This window comes from Leopardus geoffroyi, chromosome B1, assembly GCF_018350155.1.
Source record: "Leopardus geoffroyi isolate Oge1 chromosome B1, O.geoffroyi_Oge1_pat1.0, whole genome shotgun sequence".
NCBI lineage: Eukaryota > Metazoa > Chordata > Mammalia > Carnivora > Felidae > Leopardus > Leopardus geoffroyi.
The window spans coordinates 113,291,636-113,311,310 of NC_059327.1; the positions used below are offsets into that span (position 1 = coordinate 113,291,636).

Consider the following 19,675-nt stretch of genomic DNA (forward strand, 5'->3'; position numbering starts at 1 on the left):
GAGGGAGACACAGAATTCGAAGCAGGCTCCAGGCTCTGAGCTGTCAGCACAGATCCCAACACGGGGCTCGAACCCACGAACTGTGAGATCATGACCTGATCCGAAGTCTGACGCTTAACCGACGAGCCACCCAGGTGCCCGGAGTCAACCATATTTTTGATCCTCAGTTTACTGGGGGCCTTTATTTATGACACTTTCATAATAGATTTGCTACATCTCTACCTTCATCCTTGGTTACTCTTCCTTCTTCATACATATATATATAATTTAAACTTTTAGATTAGTAGACAGCCATTTAGCTTTCCTGAGCTGTCTCCTGTTTTATTTGAATTATTTCATAATTATTCAGCTAAAAGTTTTGGGGTTTTTAAATTCTCCCTTTGTTAGCCATATTCCCTTTTTGAAACTCAAGTCTGTGGGCCAAAATTTTTTTTTTCTTTGAACTTTTTGTAAGTTTCCCAAAGTCCGGGGCACTTGTCTGACTCTGAAGTCCAGGATTTTCTTTTCTGGCCATAATAAACATTAGCTTGGAGTTCTCAACATTTTTTATGTCATAGCATATCATTTTTTATAGTCTCACATGTGACACACCCTCACCAGTTACCCAAGTTTTACAAACCTCAAATATATCTTATCTGAAAGTAAAACATTGTAATCATATTTAATTGTCATGTGTATTGGTTATGTATCAGTTATGATCACTCTCCACAGTGCTTAAGGTAACATTGATAAACAGGCTGCTGATTATATAGGATTCCATGCTGCTTGCCATGTCAACCTTTTTCTCCCACTCAGGAAAGTATATTTGTGGGGCACCTGGGTGGCTCAGTTGATTAAGAGTCCGACTCTTGATGTCAGCTGAGGTCATGATCCCAGTGTCATGGGATCGAGCCCCACATCAGGCTGCACACTGAGCTTGGAGCCTGCTCTCTTCCTCTCCCTTTGCCCCTCCCCTGCTTGCTCTATCTCTCTCTCTCTCTCAAAAAAAAAAAAAGAAAAGAAAAGAAAGAAGGAAAGAAGAAAGCATACTTGTAAGAACATAAGAGCAGTGATATTATCAGGATAACTTTACACTCAAATGTATGTATTTTTAGAAAGTAGATTATTTACAATTTTAGTCCTTTCACTATTAGTAACAGATTACTTAGGACTTACTTCATGTACCAAGTCCAAGTCGAAGATGACAGAGGTGCTTTCTCTTCTCCACACCAGCAAATATCTTTTCCTCATTTGTCAAAATAAGTGCAGGCCTCACTTGTTTTTTTTTTTTAATATTTATTTTTTAGAGAGTACAAATAGGAGAGACACAGAGAAAGAGGGAGGCACAGGATCTGAAGCAGGCTCCACGCTGACAACAGAGAGCCCAACACGGGCTCAAACTGACAAACCATGAGATTATGACCTGAGCCTAAGCTGGACACCTAACCAACTAAGCCACTCAGGCACCTCATCACTTGATTTTGAGTATGAGGGAAGTCAGTAATTTACTTCATCAGGGTGTCCCAAGTTTCCTTTCTTGACAAATAACATACCTTTGTAAAGTCTGGGTGCCATTTGGCTCAGTAATCTGTAACATTCTCCTGTAGTCATCATTTCTAATGTGGTATTTTGGCAGTCTGTTTATATGAACCCTTTAAATATGGCAGTGAACTCCATGAGGTCTTTAGAGTAAAGAAATGCAAGTTTTTGCAATCTATTAATTCAAAATAAGTTGAGCCAACAACTTGAAGTGAAACACAAAATTGCCTGTAAAAGGTATCTTTCTAACAAATCTTAACCATTCATACTAAATTTTAAACCATTAGATGATTAGACAATGCACTCAGTGATGAAAGCACCAAAGAAGAATGGGCTGGAAAAGAAAGAGAAGGAAAAGAAAGGAAATTATACAAGAAGGGGACATTTGGGAGCTCTGGACAGGCCATCCATCCATGCTGGTCTCCTCATAATATACAGAATATTCCTAAACTAGAAATATTTTTCCTTTTTAATTAAGAGCCATTTGGAATGAATGATTTTTCATTATCCAGCTGCCTGTATTATAATTTTCACAATGTGTTACATTAAAGCCTGTCTATTCCTTATGAAAAATACAGGATTTTCTTAGAACTTGCTTCTCGGGGTATTTCAGAACTCCTGACACACCTTTATAAATCTGTTCTGTACTCCAAAATTTCTGATGTAAAGGGAATATAATCTTTAGTAAAGGTGGTGATAAACTTCTTTAAAAAAAAACAAAACATAAATGTTATGTGTGACGCCCCTTTCCTATCTATTTATATGCCCCCCTCCAATTCAATTTCCGTGATGTTTTTGACCTAGAAAATCTGACCAAATTAATCCATTGAAGCTGCTCTTCAAGATCCTAAAACATCCTTTTCAGATCTAAAAAGAATTTTCAGAGTTCTTCCCTTTATCCAGGAAATCAAAATATAACATGGCAATGGGTGATGGGCATTGAGGAGGGCACTTGCTGGGATGAGCACTGGGTGTTGTATGTAAGTGATGAATCATGGGAATCTACCCCCAAAACCAAGAGCACACTGTATACACTGTGTGTTAGCTAACTTGACAGTAAATTATATTTAAAAAACAAAACAAAACAAAATGTAACCTGGCAAAGGACAAACAACTTAGCTGTGGTCCTTTGACTACCTGAATATCTTCTGACAAAGCAGAAGGGGAAAAAAAAGAAATGAAGGAAGAAAGGGACAGGGAGAGAAAGAGAAGAGGGAGAGCAAGAGAAGAGTGAATATCAAAATATTAAGGAGATTGTTTCAAAATGAGCACTTACGTTTTTAAAAAGATTCATACAGTCTGTTAGCAAATGCATTAGAATGCAATGGTTACTATTTTTAGAAATGGACTTACTATGTTCACAATCCTCCTTTTAAACTTATTTTTCCTAATACCTATGTTTCTAACGATAAGGGAAGTTTTTTCTTGCAATATTAATACAACCGTACAGTATTGTAATGCATAATGGTACCAAGAGCTAGCGCCCTCCCTCTCCAATGGGTTGCATTTAACCTTAATGAATGCAAAATTCTATACTTTCCCACTCTCGCCTAGTAGGCAATGGCAGTAAATAGCCACAGCAAATGCCATAAAGCACTTCAAGCATGAATGAACATCAAGGCTTACCTGGTTATGCTAATCTTTACTTCTTGGAAAACTATCTTTTTAAAATTCAGACTTTACTTTTTGACAACTATTCTCACATGAATTTATTTTTAAGAACTAAGCACTATCCTAAAACATACTATTAACTTATTAAGCAGTACCCTAAACATTATTTCTATGGACATCTTCCACATAACAAAAACCCAGACTATTTGTCTTTTTAGTTCGGAAGTCACATGGTAGTTTTTACGTAATCTCTACACCCAACATGGGGCTCAAACTTACAACCCTGAGATCAGGAGTTACATGCCCTATTGACAGCCAGCCAAGTGCCCTTCGCATGGTATTTTTTTTAAGCACAATTAAAAGCACTCCATTTGTGATTTTCATAGAGGATGTGAAAATCTGTCCAAAAGTTATCCAGAGGGTCAACCACATCCTCAGATCCTTAATTGTGCAGAAGAAATTTCATGGACTTCACATGTGCCTGAGTTGTAAAACCTTAGCAATAATACTCTGGTCTCAAACCTTCACTTTTAAAGGTCACCTGAGATTCTACACTTGACCTAGAACAAAGCAGCAATTTTTCAGAATCATCTCTGTGCCTTCGCGTCCAAAGTTCCCCTATACTTTGAGACCTGGGGGACAGGGTCTCAAATTGAATATAAGTCTCTTTTGCCAAATCATCTTCCCAGAAGGATTCTGACCCACATTGCAGTTTACAAACTTTGTACAACAGGAAAAATATCAATGGCAAGACAACAACACAGGCAGTACCGCTCACCACGATAAGGAAAGACACTTGAGAATCACCTTCTTCTTCGACTCTGTCAACAGAAAAAGTGATACATTGGTCCTTCTGGGGAGGCACTCCCTTTGGACAGACGCATGCTATGTACTGCCTGCCAGGCTCCAAGCCATCTATGGTTACTTGGTCCTTGCTGGAGTCTGCATTCAGCAGCAGCAGGTCCTTCTCGCCATACTTGGAATACAACACAGTCACCTCGGACTTACGTGTAGTGTTGACAGTGTTCCACATCAATGTCACACTCTCTTCAGTCTCACTGACTACTCTGAGATTTTCTATTGTGGTATTTGTCTCCATTGGCATTGCTTGATCCAATGACGCCAACTCTTCATTTTTACTTGCACTAGCTGAAGGAAGCTTACTTCCACCTATCTCCGCCTTTACATTTCTTTTCCCATCTGGGCGGAGCTGGAATGACTGCTGGCTGGCCATGGTGGGCTTTGTTGAAATTCTGGTGCTTAGAGTTGTGATTGAAGATGCAATGGAGGAGAGGAAAGGAGATAAGGAGAAGAAAGCAGTGGAGGGAGGAGAGGAAGTAGAAGTAGAAAGAAAAATGGAAGAAGCAGGGGAAGAAGATGAGTTAGAGGACCAAGGAGATGACAGTGAACCAGGTACGGATGTAGATCTAGATCCTGGCTGGGCTCTTTGCTCAAGGTGATCTCCAGTTCTTTCAGAGGTGTCTGATAATACCGTGGTTGTGACAACACCAACCACTGTCACAGTAACCACAGCTTCTGACATCCCAGCCAAATTTTTGGCCTTACATTTGTAATCCCCAGCATCCTTGTAAGAAATGCCTGTCAAACTTATTATGGACCATCTGACTCCTTCTCCTGGAGATTCCTGAATTACTGTAAGAAAAAATATACTCTGTGAGGAAAAACTCAAGCAACATGCCAACCTATCTGGTTCTACATGTATCCCTTTCACATAAACCAAGAGGGAAATGGCACACTGCAAATCTCTGATGGCAGGAGATAAGTTCTGTAAATTGTCTACATGGAGGTCTTTGATATGCTGGGTTCCATGAGGTCTATATGGATAATGGTATTTTAAAAAGACATGGGGGGCTATGAATTGGGAGACTTGGTTTTAGTAAACGTTAGTCCATGAATTAGTGTTTGATTTCAGACAAGTCGATTGGTGTCTTTAAGCCTCTGTTACTATATTTTTAAAATAAGAGAAGACAAAGTGGTCTCAAAGATCCTTTCCAATTTTAACTCACTACGAAATGGTTATTATAAGATCTTACTTAAATATTTCCCAAGATATTTTTTCATTGTAATAAAATGCTATCTATCTACATAGCCGGCTGGCATAGCAGATAACTTTCTGGCATAGAGGAGTCAAAATTAGTATTCTCAATCTTTCATTTTATAGTTAATCTAAATAAATTAGTAAACCATGGATTCTATTATTTGCAGAATAATATACAGTTTTTGCAAAATTGGAATTTTACTTTCCTAAAGACTAAAATCTAACATATTACCATTCTGTCTTGGTTTCTGAATCTTTATGAAGAATAATAATGTACTGAGCACTATCCTAGGATCCCAGAATTTAGCTTGCTACCTTAAGCTGTGGGCCTTTTACTGTCTATTTATAAGAATATTAGGCCTTAGCTATTTTTTATTCCATCAGGTTTCTTTATTTCTATCTTGATTTACATTTAGCTTCAGTGAGTTTTTAAAATATATCACTCTAATTAATCAGAATATCACTATTGAAACTAAAGCCAAAGCACTGAGTTGGTCAGAGTAGGATCTGAAAAGTCTATGTAACCAATTTTTCTAAAAATTATATACTTTTTGTTTCATAATAAGGTTTGCATGTAATTTAAATAATGATTTGAATACTCATTCAAAAATGGGAAACCTATATTAAAATCTTTTTTAAAGAAAACTGTAATAGATATACATTTGAAAGTGATCCATATCCCAAGATGATGCAGCAAGACAAAGGCCTTATTTGCAGTCATCCATCCATTGGATCATGTTTCTGTCTAAAAATCAGATTATCTAATTTCATCTACATAGTTAGTCAGATAAACTGAGGAAAAGATTAACGAATAAAATGAACTTTTCAAAGTCCTTTCACCCAATAATTTTGGTGTGTTTTATTAGAATTAACTAGCCAATTTCAAATCACACAAAACCATGAGTTTCAATTCAGACCTTTGCAAACTTGTTTTATAGGCCTAAATTAAGAAAATACCTGTATAATTAACTGGTGAGCTGTCAGATCTGGTCCATGTGAGCTGTGGAGTAGGCTGGCCAGTAGCATCACACCGCAGCAGAACATTACTGCCCAGAGCAGATGTGATCTGGGTGGCCGACGTCATCACTGATGGCTTCAAACACTGTTCCAACTCAGCCCGCTGAAATAAAATCCCTGTCAGGCGCTCAGGTTCACTACATATCATCAGTGGATCAAGAAGCACTACAGCAGGGTCAGCAACTTTTGACAACTCGATCATTTTAGAAATGTGACAGTCACAGAACCAAGGGTTGTCCTGCAGACCTAAACCAGAAGGGAGGAAAAGATTGATAAAGGTTATCAACAGATGACTTCAGTTTACATCATAGTCCCTTGGGCAAGCAAGCATTTGCGCTGTCTCCCTAAAAACAGAAGTGCTTTGAGAGATGAAAGGGGAGTCACCTCTCTGTCAGTTTTGCCCTACAATCTGGCTACCTGAATGAACATAGCCTGTCATTTCCGACCATTAATGATTGTAGCCAATATTTACTGAGCATTTACTCTGTACAGGTCTCTGTTCTAAGGACGTACCTCTATTATTGAATCCCAAAAATCCTATGAAGAAGAGTATTAGTATCCTCATTTCAAAAATGAAGAAGCTGAGATATAGAGAAATCAAATGATTTGACCAAGGCCACATAGCTAATCAGCATCTGAGCCAAGATTCTAATCCAAGTACCACAGAATACTATAAATACACTAATAGAGATATTTCTAGCATGTTACGAAAGTACTTCTGTTACCGTAGGTATTGGAGGGTGTAGAGAGACACCTAACTCTGCCTGCACTGTGTCTTGGGTTTGCGTGATGTGAAGACCTTTGGAGGACAAGTTCTATGTAGCATGTAGAGTGAGATGCAGGAGATGTCAGGAGATAAGACTGGAGACTGGGAGAGGCTGGAACAGAGCTTGCCATGAATGCCATGCATGGGGGCCGTACAGGTGCCCTACCCAAATCCCCCTTCAAGAGAGAAGCAGCAGCAAGGAATAGAGTTAGCTGACAGCCTCCAGTTGGAGGACTGCCTCAGCTTTCAGAACTGTTAGCAGACATGCTTTGGCCTTCAAGAAGAGTGTCAGTGAGAGCTTTAAAGGCAAGTGAGGAAAATGTAACTATTGGAAGCCAGAAGAAAGGAGACCCTTTTATGGAGTGGCAGAAAGTTTAGAAACACTGCCACCTATGGTTAACATGGAAAGGAGAAAACACATTCAAGGAAATGAATGTTCCAGCCATTGATATTTCCTTCCACACGGAGTGTTGAAACTGCTGCCCGGTTCTCTTTGCTGCTCATAGTAAAATGTGAAGGGCAGACAACAGCTAAAGGAAGAACTGCTAAATATAAAGGAGCCAAAACTTGCTGGGTTCAGTAATAAAATTGCTTCTTAAACCCAGCCTCTCCAAAGTTCTCAAATTAAGAAAGGGCTTCAGAGCAAAAATCAAATCCAGGGACAGTGAAAGTATAAAATTATTTGCTAATATCCTAGAAGGATCTCAGGTAGTGCTTCAGAGACTTTGGTCAGACAAAAATCTCTCTAATGATATTAAGGGTGATGTCCCATGTAAATAAAGCGCAAAGCTGAAAGAGATTTATCTCAAAAAGATTTATGGTTGTGGCTTTTTACTAATGGAGTGGATTATAACATTGATTCATAAGGAGAAAAGACAATCATAATTTTTAAACATTCTAACCATGTTAGAAGATTTAACTTCATTCATAAATTCTATTTATGTCTCTTTATGTCTATTTTTATTAGAATAGCACTTCATGAGTGGTTCATATTTTTCTGCCAGAATTTATAAAAATTTACAGTTTTTTTATCTTCTTGGAAATTTCACTTCTTCCATGGATGAATTATCTTGAACTTCTTCCTCTTACATTTAGTCCTGTGAATCTATGACCAGTTCTCTAATATCCAACTTGCCAGCAAACATCAAATTCATTCTGTCATGTAACAATTAACATGTGGATAATACTTTTTGCTCTCAAAACACTTGTTATGCTAAATTTTTGCTTTATAAAAGAATAACAAAACAAGTTGACAGTTATTGTTTCCTGTATGACAAATATTGTACTTGTCAAGAATTGTAAAGGGTCTGAGTTTTATCCAACTTTAGGTTGACCAGTTGGCAGAAGACATAAGACTTCTGGTCAGAGATGAAGGAGATCTGGAGGAAGATGTTATTATCTTCCTTATACTGGGCAGTAAACATGCCTACCCTTTGCTCTGGAGGGAGATACATCTTTACCTTCCAAAGCAGTTCTCTACATAAACATCCTTAAAAAGATAGTTCAGAACAAAAGGCAGTGACTGCCCCTGCTCACTAGACAGGCAGAAATGTGAGAGACCATGGAAAATTGTCTTCCAGCAGTGCTAAGTATGCTGAAGGATTTGTCTACCTCAAGCCTGACAATACCATGAGGTAGATATTAGTATCATCATCATTTTATTTTTTTTTTATCACCATCATTTTAAAGAGGAAAAAGCCAGCACTCAGAGAGGTTAAGGGTCTTCCTGTCGTTACACAACTGAATATAGTCAGGATTTGAACCTCAGTATCCTGATTTTAAATCTCATTCCCAAGCACTGTAAGTTTTATATTGACCTCAGGAAGCTAGTGTGATTCTCCAAGTCTCACATCAGAGGATGCTAAAGCACAAAGAGATTACTGCCTTGATTCTGTAAGTAGCTTAGAGTCCTGACTAAATCCCAGATGTTTTAGCCTCCTAATCTACTACCCCTTCCACCATAACTCATTTCATCACCTAAAAATATTTAGGGCCACCGGGTGGCAGCTATAGTGCTGTTATCTATAAACACATGTCAAAGCAGCGATGTCCGGAGCACACATGTCTACATGGGGAACCATCCAAGAACTGTAACATTAACGGGTCTACTCATGCTTTGAAACTGTCCTAAAAATGTGTTAATGGTGAAACAAAATTCTCTTAAAAATTAATCCTACTTTTATGTCTAAAAGTTATGTCTAAAAGTTACATAAAACAGGAAAATATTTTAAATCCCTCAAAAACATAATGTTTATTCTAGATTTGAAACATCCAAGGTCAAAGGCACAACTTTTAGAGCCTGAATAATAATAATGACCTGAGTGCTGAACACATTCATCAGGTGTTTTGTGTTTTTTGTTTTTTGTTTTTTTCCTTTGGGGGACAAAGGTACAAGAACTCCCTGAAGTTAAACTGTTATTTGCACTGCATTCCTTCAAGGCAACACACCCACCACAGTCACAGTAATTTGCATTAATTAATTTAGTTTATGTAACTATTCTTGGATGGGGCAAGCCAACTTTGCCTTATTCCTTTTCTAAAAGGATAATGTTTTCCATGCATCACAGTAGTTGAATTAATTGTGCTATTTTGTGTGTGTGTGAAAAGTCAGCAATAAATTCTTGTACCAAAGTTATTCTATAAGCTCTTGAAAGCAAAGACCATGCCTTAGTCCGTTTTGTAATGACAGTAGTGTCTAACAATTCAAGGGGGAAAGTAAAGTCTTTTCAACAGATGGGTGCTGGAACAACTGGACATCTGTTTGGAAAAAACCTCAACCCCTACCTCATGCTACACTCAAAGACTGAGATGGACCACAGTCATAAGCATAAAAGCCAAGAATATAAAGCCAGAGACTGAACATAATAGTTAAAACTATAAGGAAAACAGAATATTTCTGTGACTTGTAGAAAGACAAATATTTCTTAGGTGAGACACAAAAGGCACTAACTATAAAAGAAAAAGCTGGTAAATCAGACGTCACTAAAATTTAAAAGTTTCTTACCAAAGACACCATGAAGAAAATGAATAAACAAACTACAGACTTGGAGACAATATTAATAATACATATAATTGACAAATGGCTTGTATTCAATACTAAAAAGAAAATGACTTTTAAAAATTGTATATTGGCATAAAGGAATATAGCAATGACCAATGCCCCAATGAAAACATGGTCAATGCCATTAGTCATCAGGGAAATGCAAATTAAAATCACAATGCGAAATCACTCCCTGACCACCCACCCCTAGGAAATGACTGAAATGAAAAAGACTGATAACATCAAGTGTTGGTGAGGATATGGAGCAAGTAGACTGTTACACAGTGCTAGTGGGGGTGTAAAATGGTACAACCTCTGGAAAATTGGCAGTTTCTTAAGGAGTTATATAGCCATCTTAGGACCTAGCAATTTCAATCCTGGGAATTTATCCAAGAGAAATAGAAAATAGGTGCCACAAAAATCTTTGCATAAAAATGATAACAGCAGCTTAATTCATAATAGCTAAAAACTGGTAAGAGCCCATGTGTCCAAAAACAGGAGAAAGGATAAACAATTCATACATTCATAAAATTGAGTATGACTCAGCAAAAGGAACTATCCGTACATGCAGCGACATGGATGAATCTCAAGAACAATAATGCTAAATGAAAGAAGCCAGGCACAAGAGTGTATTTTAGATGATTCCATTTACATAAAATTCTAGGACAAACAAAATTAACCTACTGTGATAGAAATAAAATAGTGGACGGGGTGCCTGGTTGGCTCAGTCAGTTAAGCGTCCGACTTCGGCTCAGGTCATGATCTCATGGTTTGTGGGTTCAAGCCCCACATGGGGCTCTGTGCTGACAGCTCGGAGCCTGGAGCCTGCTTCGGCTTCTGTGTCTCCCTCTGTCTGTGCTTCTCTCTGCTCACGCTCTGTATCTCTCTCCTTCGAGGATAAACATTAAAAATTTTTTAAAAAGAAAAAAAAAATAGTGGTTGCTTGGAATGGAGGAGATTGACTGAAAAAAGACAAAGGGGAACTTTTCCAGTGTGATAAAATTATTCTGTATCTTGGTGAGGGTGTGGGTTTTGTGGAGGTATGGCATTTATCATCATTTTCTAAGTTGTGTATTTAAGATCCATGGTATGTAAGTTATACTTCAACTCCTCAATTTAGAAAAGGTTTGAAAAACAAAAGAATGATATCTCTGGAGATAAACTGAACTTGAAGCTTGACTGCCTCTCCACCAGCTGTAAAAAGGTGGTAATACAGACCCACTTTATGGTATTGTCCTGAAGGCTGAGATACTGCCAGGGAGTCCTTAGAAGAGCACCTAGCAAGGAGTCAGCCTTAACTGCGTGGATTTGTCTCCTTGGTGCCTAGCAAAGAACAAGCATACCAACAGGGACTGACAGGTGTTTGTTGAATTAAATTAATGCCATTTTAGAAAATTTTGTGGGAATACTCATGTGGCCGCTGCCCTTCGGGCAAACTTAATTCTAATCTGGAGAAGAGCTTATGTTTGCAATTGAGAAAATTTGGGTGCCAGTAAAAAGCACCCAGAAAAGCATTTTATATCCTCTCCTACTGCAAGCTTTTTCCTCCAAGACAAAGAGTGTGGAGCCTCACAGAGTCTGCCTGTGTAAATATTTGTCTATTCTGGAGAAAGAGACCATGGAAATTTATCTGTATTGCAAATCAAAACTCCAATCTAGTTTCACAGTTTGAATGTTACTTAAATGTTTACTTGCAAGACACTTGTTTATGTTTTTATAATACATTAGAGGATAATTTGATTAAGCTGATATTTTTACTCATGTAGAAAGAAGAGTCATGGAAAAGCCTCTCCCTAATTTTTTATATTAAATAAATATATGATTTAAAGAGATAGTAATTCATACGTGAGGAAACTAACTCTAGTGTTATTACATACAATACATTACAAAAGAGTGTGGAAGCACATGGGTTCTGGAGCCAAACAGCCTGTATTCACACCCCAGCTCCATGAGTATGATGAGTAAATTTGGGCTTGTGGCTTACCTTGTGTCGCAATTCTTCTGTAAAATGGGGATGAAATGATACTTAATACAGGGTTAACGTGAGACTGGAAGAAGTTATATATGTAAAGTATAAGAACGAGACTTGGCCTTGAGTAAGCACTCCATCAATATTACCTATTACTATGATGGTTACAAACAGAACCGCTGTCTGCTAACAATAATGAACACGGTACAATAACAAGTAAAAGCAGAATGTGTTCCACCATAATAATAGAAAAGTAGATTCTAGAGGGTACTTGGAAAGATATAATTGCTACAGTTAAAACCTGAGTTCTAGAAAAGCTAGAACTGGTTCTCACCACCATATTTTAATGACGAAATTAGAAGACTCCAATATAGTTAAAATAACAGAAAAAGCCAAAATAGAGGAGTCTTTCTTTATAAGACACATCTATCTCAGTCACAGCTGTTGTGGATTATTGTTGATCTAAAATTATGACCTCAGAGACTGTCCACCTCATATTCTAAAGAACTGTCACATAAAATATCTTATAATATTCTCATTACAGTCTTATGAGTCAGAAAAGAGGGAGTGAGTCCTCCTATCTCCATTTTCCAGATGAAAAACCCCGAGTTGTCTGTGTGTGATTCACACACATGAGCCAGTCTTTTTTTTTTTTCTAATTTTTTTTTAACATTTATTCATTTTTGAGAGACAGAGAGAGAGCGTGAGCGGAGGAGGGGCAGAGAGAGAGGGAGACACAGAATCTGAAGCAGGCTCCAGGCTCTGAGCTGTCTGTGAGCACAGAGCCCGACGCGGGGCTCAAGCCCACGAACCATGAGATCGTGACCTGAGCCGAAGTCAAATGCTTAACTGACTGAGCCACCCAGGTGCCCCGAGCCAGTCTTCTTATTAGAGGAGAGCATTTCTTTCCCCTTTTGTTACATAGCAGGCTATGATTTTGCTAAAATCAGCGGCCACATATGGTTGGGCATGTTTCAAAATATCTTTTGTTATTTATTATCATTATTATCATCACTATTATAAAAGCAATGCATGACCAAAGCAGAACATTTTGAAAATATAGAATACTGAAAAGATGTCCCATCACCCAAAGAGGACAATTAACCAGCTAGTGTATTTTTAAATTTTTTTCTTTGCACATTTTATTTGTATTGTATTGTATTGTATTGTATTGTATTTTAGAGACAGCATTGCAAGCAGGGGAGAGGGACAGAGGGAGATTGAGAGAGAGAGTCCTAAGCAGACTCCACACTCAGTGCAGGGCCCAACTCAGGGCTGAATCCCACAACACAACCCTGGGATCATGACCTGAGTCAGAGTCAAGAGTCAGACACTCAACCTACTGAGCCACCCAGGCGTTCCTCTTTGCACATTTTAAAATAGTTATGATCATGAATATGTATAATTACATCCCCTGATTTCTCAGTTTAACGTTATACCAAAAGTATTTTCATGTCACCTTTTTAAAGAATCTGCTTTTGAACAATCTGAACCCTGAAGCATAGATAAAGATGTTTATCTCTTAGGACTGTGAGATTTCATAACCCTTTTCAGTTTGATCCCTAAACTTTTATCCAGATTTAACTCACAAGGTAATAATATTAATGTCCCATAAATCAATTCTTCATAATGATATTAGCAATATTAGTGACTAGTCATTAGAGAGCTATTAATAAGAATTTATTAATTTGATTTTATTTTCTACTATAGATCTCCATTTGGTAATTCTATTAGAACCAAGAGTCACTTTCAAAGAAACTTAGAAAAATGTGTAGAGAAATAGAATCTCAATGTTTAAGACAATTTCTAGCTATTAGTCTTACTCATAAGGACTAAATTAGTGGCTAAAATAGAGTAAATAAATACTGCTGTACAGGTTTACACGGTGCCTGTCATGGTGTACATAATAAGAAGGACTCCACAACTATTGTTAAATTAAACTAATATTTTTCCCCAATCCATCCTATAATATTCCTTTTATTCTCTAATAGAAATGTTTGAAATATTAGATAAACAATAGGTAAACAAAAAATAGCCATATAATAAAAAATTACATGACTTTTCCTCTTCGTGTCTGTTTTTTATCACTCATATTTTTAGTCTCATAAGCACCAAAATGTATTTACATTTCAACAAAAGCAATGCTAAAATCATTTAAATGCTGCCACAGCATTTTTCCTTTTTATCAAAAAAAAAAATCTCAGTTATCTTTATTTATAATTTGCTTTGGCAAATACTTGAGCATGTGATATTGGTCAATAGGAATTCCTGGCACAAATTTAGCATCGAGTTGCCTCTCACGCCAAAAGGCTTATAAGTCATTTCCCTGGCCAAAGACCCAATTCTTTCATCCTGAGAAATACAGCCTCTCCTGCAGCCCTGATGGACATAACTGGTGAACTAATGACCTAGGCTTACTGGGTGAACAAGAATTTAGGAAATCAACTTGATCAGAGCCTCAGGCTTGTGTCACACACAAAAGTATGAAAGACCTCACTGCCCACAGATACCCCTTGAGAAGGGTCTCAGTTCCCTGATTTCAATCTGGCAACCACATTTACCGGGCATTTGCCATGTGTAGAGCGCCGTGCAAAGCACTGTGGGAAGATACAAAAAAGGAAGAGATAGACTTACTGAAAGGAGTTTACATTTTAAGAACCCAAGACAAATACCCATAGAACCTAAACAAAGTCAAGATCAAAGTCTACAAAACATATCACAGTTAAACTAAGAGACCAAATCCACTAGGCGACCCCAATAACTGGTGCCTTCATCATTTCTTTCTAGATTAAGAAAATTTGGAAGCTGTTCTCCCTAATTAATTAAACCACTGCTACCTCATAAAGATGCCAGTGCCCCTCTTCTACTCCTGAAGAGCCTGATGAAGGGCTGAAAAGAGAACAGAGCAGGTTGACTGTGGCAGAGCATGGAGCATTGATATGCTCACAGAAACAGGGCAGGTTGGTAGGTTTTGTCACTCAGCCCCAGTATCTCTGACAGCACCATCAGTCTCTCAGTTTATGAAACTAACTCTCCTCACTCCTTCAACACACATACTGCCTGCCACCCTCCCTCCAGCGCTCATAGAGAGCCATTACACGTTACACAGGGTAAACAAGTCAATTGACCCTAAGTCAACCAATAAAGTGCCATTCCATCAAAAACTCAAGTATAGAGTAAAAAGCCAAATTCAATAAATGTGAAAAGGCTGAACAGCTGAAGGCACACAAAGCAAATAATCTGGACCTAAGAAGCCCAGAGGCTTCTGAGCTTACCAAGAATAATTCTTTGTGGTGAAAGGTCCAGGCTTCTTGACGATGTTGTAAGTAAGTGGGACCAGCTCTCCAGGAAATCTGGTGGTAGTGTGGTTAGCCTGTTGCTTGATAAATCCAAGTAGACAAGGTTCTTCAGGTACCTGACCACCTCGTTAGGCACACTGGTTATTCTGTTGTTGTGCAAATCCAGGGTCCTCAGCTGGGGCATGTCCAGCAGAGATGCCCAAGGGAAAGCGGCCAGAGAATTTCCATCCAAGCGCAACTCATGCAGCTGCTTTAGGTTGTAAAAGCTGCTGGCATCAAGGCTGGCCACGGAATTGTAAGTCACCCAGAGGTACTGGAGCTCCACCAGGTAGTAGAAGGCCTCTGCGGGGATTCTGCGGATGACAGTCTTCTCTATACGTAGCTTCACAGTTTCCACAGGGAAGTTCATAGGGACCTCGTTCATATCCAGGTCATTACATAGCACCGACCTAGTGTCACAAAAGCAGTGGAAGGAAACCTGCTTTCCAAGACCCACGTGAAAAAATAATACTTGAAACATGCATCAGTTTTTCATTTCCTACTCGTTTTCACAAAATACCTGTTCAGCCTGGCTGACCTATTCATAATTCATCATCACCATCATCTTCTTCTTTTAGGTTGAATCATATGAAATGGCCATTTTAGTAGGATAAAAATGATCAAATATCAGCAATTTCATGTGTTTCAACCTACTATTGATGGAACTCTTTATGTGTCAGACCTGTGCAACACACATCACATCCACCTAATTTATCAACAGCCCTATAAGGTAGATACTGGGTAATAGGTAAGGGCACCGGCTCTGGAGTCAGGCTGATCCAGGTTCAGATCTAAGCTCTGCCACTTCCTTTGTGGACATGAAAAGCCACGTCAGTCCCTCAACTTCATTTTCCCACATGGCACTGTTAGGATGATTAATTGAAATGGGTGTAAAATTTTATACCTTCCTGGCACATAATAATGGGTGTTTGCCATTTTTTATCATTAATCTCATTTTTACAGAGAAAATAACTGAGGCCCACCAATGTGTGGTAGCTGCTGAAGGTCATATAGCCAGTGGGTTACACAGCCACCTATTAAACCCACATCTGTCCAACTCTAGAGTACACACTTTTAACCACTTTAGGAAATGACCCATATTTTTAAAATCCCCTGTTAACGTTATAAATTGATCCCTTTTAAATAACTTAATTTTAAAAAGGAAGGAAGGAGAAAGAAAAAAAAGCCAGGTGTTCAAACTAGATGCTTAAAGTTGAACTCTATTTTAATGTGACCGGTGAGTTCCTTTCAGCCTAAGGAATAAACCAGAAACTGCAAGTTTATTTCTTTTACCACTCACTAACTTAAGTGACCTTGAGTAAGTCACATTGTGATCTCGTTTAATGGCATTTGTAAAACAGGCATAGAAAAACAAGCCTGTCCCCTCTGTGGATATAAAGTATGAAGAATCAGAGAATTTAGATTCATTTTAACCTGAAAAAAGACTTATTTATCCCTCATTCATACTCACTCTCACTGGATTGCTGAAAAATGAACAATAAAAATTTTGCAAAGCATAGTCTAAATTACAGTCTATTATACTTGTAGTACATAATAACAATGAAACAGCCATTTGGTAAAAACAGGACATTAAATCAGTGAATTTTAAAAGCCAGTGTATAATGTAAAGGGAAGTAGGTAGCAGAAAGCTGGAGTGCGCTGACAATATCATCTCCTTTCTGTAACTTTAGGAGAAGACTATGGAATCATTGGAATGCTCTAGGAACACCTCTTTTTCTTCATCTCTATTCCAAATTACAACTTTCAGTGCTATTTTATACCAGAATGGTAAGTCAGCATTCCAGTGTAATGGAAAAAAGCCTGGATAGGAAGCTGAAAGACGTAGCATCTTTATCAACCAGTCACTGCGTCAACTCAGTGTTGTGACCTTGGACAAGTCATTTAATCTCTGTATGGTTGTGTTTCTTTGTTTATAAAAGGACAGCAGTCAAACTAGATTATTTCTAGAGTCCTTGCCAGGCATAATGTGCTATGGTTTTTATAAAATCAATAATGGGGTTATCATGGGGAAAAAAATAAACATTTCTGTGACTGTTTTCTCAAAATTACGGAGCCCCTAGTCATTAACGGCTTCATATCTTTTGCCAAGTAGGTCTTTAATTTGTTACATTCTTTCCTTGTCTTAACCTACTTAGTGAATATCCCAAAAAGATACAGAGTTGGTTAAGTAAAGTTCAAACAATAACAAATCAAATTACTCAAAAATATATTTTACTTGTTATTGTTTATTTGTTTAAAGTTGTAAGATATAGTGGCCTGGGTTGCTCAGCTTGTTAAGCATCTGACTTTGGCTCAGGTCATGATCTCAAGGTTCATGGGTTTGAGGCCTGCATCAGGCTCTGTGCTGACAGCTCAGAGCCTGGAGCCTGCGTGGGATTCTGTGTCTCCCTCTCTCTCTCTCTCTGCCCCTCCCCTTCTCGTACTCTGTCTCTCTCTCTCTCTCTCTCTCAAAAATAAACATTAAAAAATAAAAATTAAAAAAATAGTTTTAAGACATAAATTGGGCGATTCTTTTAACTAATTATTTTCAATGAGAGGCTCACTGTTCACTTCAACCAAGCCACAAAATAATCTGGTTGTTATTAAATATCCTCCCCCCCCCACCTCCCCCCACCAAAATCAAGTTCTACCAGGTTTAGCTAACAACAGTTCTGTTTTGCATTTAACTTATATCTCAAAGGACTCACTACATTATTAGTATGTAAGTATTCTCACTCCACAGGTAGATGTTAAAGCAGCCCAGAGATTAACTTCAGTGAGGCCCCCCAGTGTCTGCAATAGACAAGGCTGATTTGTATCTTTCCAACTTTTCTTTGTAAACTCCAGTACCTTAAAATGAAAATTCTAACTATGAACATCTCTAAATTCACTCTTGTGATCTTCCTTCCTACTTTTTAAGGTCTAGCCAGAAGGCATGAAAAAGAAATGGGAAATCAGGGAAGCAAATGCTCTGGTACCTCCTAGATTGGCCCTCCCTCTCATGCCTTCTGTAAACAAGCTGAGCTGGCCACACACATTTCAGTGGTTTGACCTAAAAGGGACATGTTGTGAATATGAGTGCAGTGAAGATTTTGGTTACACAGAATGTGTTTGAGAGTCTCAGATAATTTGAGAGGGTTTTAAGAGCTGAATTGCTCAAAATGAAAACAATGGAGTGAGCAACTGGTATTAACACAATTAAGCTAAAGCTTAGGTAAATTAAAACCTTCTGTCCTCTGATACCTGGTGAACAATTTGCTTTCAAAATAAGGCTGCCTAGTTGGAGTCCTTTTCCAAAAAAATCATTAGAACACAATAGCAAGGAGAGGAGCATACCTTGATCCTGTGCCGTCATTTCTGCCATGATAATCGCAGGTGCACTGTGAAGGACATGAACAGCTCACTCCCTCCAAAAAGCTAATGAGCACAATGCACAGGCATGCTGAAAGACGCATCGCTCCTTGTAGAGGTTATTTGAACAGAAAGTAAAAACCAAATCCTAAACTTCAGAAACTGGTGTGCCAGGAATGCAAACAGCCATTTAGTAACAGCAGATTAGATGGGATTAGCTGAGATCTGTAGTTACTTAACCTTCAAGTGTATTTTACAGGGGATCAATCGACCTAGGCTTTGAAAATGGTTTCAGCAAAGTAACACATTCCAAGGAATATGAAAATCAAGCACATGTCAAGAAAATTTCAATAGTTGCCCATCTCCGGATTTGCGAGGAAATGCCTATTAAATCCTTTTCCTATGAATGTAATTGCTACTATACTGTGAAGATACACTTAACGTTTAAAACAATTCAATGTTTTAGGGGTGCTAGAAAATACTGCAGCTTATTTATATAACATTATAAATTATAGTTTTTGCATTTGTGATCTCCAAAAACAAGGTAAACAAAACCTAGTACCTAGATTTTTTAGGCAAAATGCTTCAATCCACCACTGAGTAGCAGGACCCAGGCTCTGGTGAGAATGTCTCCTGCAGCTCTCCCACGTCACCTCAGTACAGCATGTTTGTTTGTAATGAAGGCCATTATCTCGGTTTAAGAATATATTTTATTCTACATTAGTTTCCCAAGTTACGGGCATCAAGCCAGATCTGAAGATCCATTTCTTTTAGCAAAATTAGGCTCTATCAGAAAACAAAAATGTAATTCAATAATTAAAAACTACCTCCAATCACAGAAGATGGAAAATCCTCATCGACAGTTGATAGTCATGGATTTAGTGGCGCGCGTGTGTGTGTGTATGTGTGTGTGTATTGATTGGCCTTGCCTGATCTCTCTCACACACACACACACACACACACACACATGCACACACACATAATTTAATCTTGCTATTATTGTATT

General features: G+C 38.1%; 1 protein-coding gene and 1 long non-coding RNA gene across 2 annotated transcripts in view; one reads left to right on the forward strand and one right to left on the reverse strand.

Annotated features, from left to right (window-relative positions):
• The window catches only part of LOC123593991, a 67,109-nt gene that overhangs the window by 30,562 nt on the left and 16,872 nt on the right, over positions 1-19,675 (forward strand). The gene's annotated exons all lie outside the window — the stretch shown is intronic.
• Positions 1,670-19,602, reverse strand: LRIT3 (leucine rich repeat, Ig-like and transmembrane domains 3). Its single transcript, XM_045470464.1, has 4 exons — positions 18,655-19,602; positions 15,256-15,728; positions 6,146-6,451; positions 1,670-4,782 (listed from the first exon to the last, which is right to left on the reverse strand). Exons 1-4 carry the CDS (start codon positions 18,771-18,773, stop codon positions 3,626-3,628), a joined length of 2,055 nt encoding a protein of 684 aa, XP_045326420.1. The 5' UTR covers positions 18,774-19,602; the 3' UTR covers positions 1,670-3,625.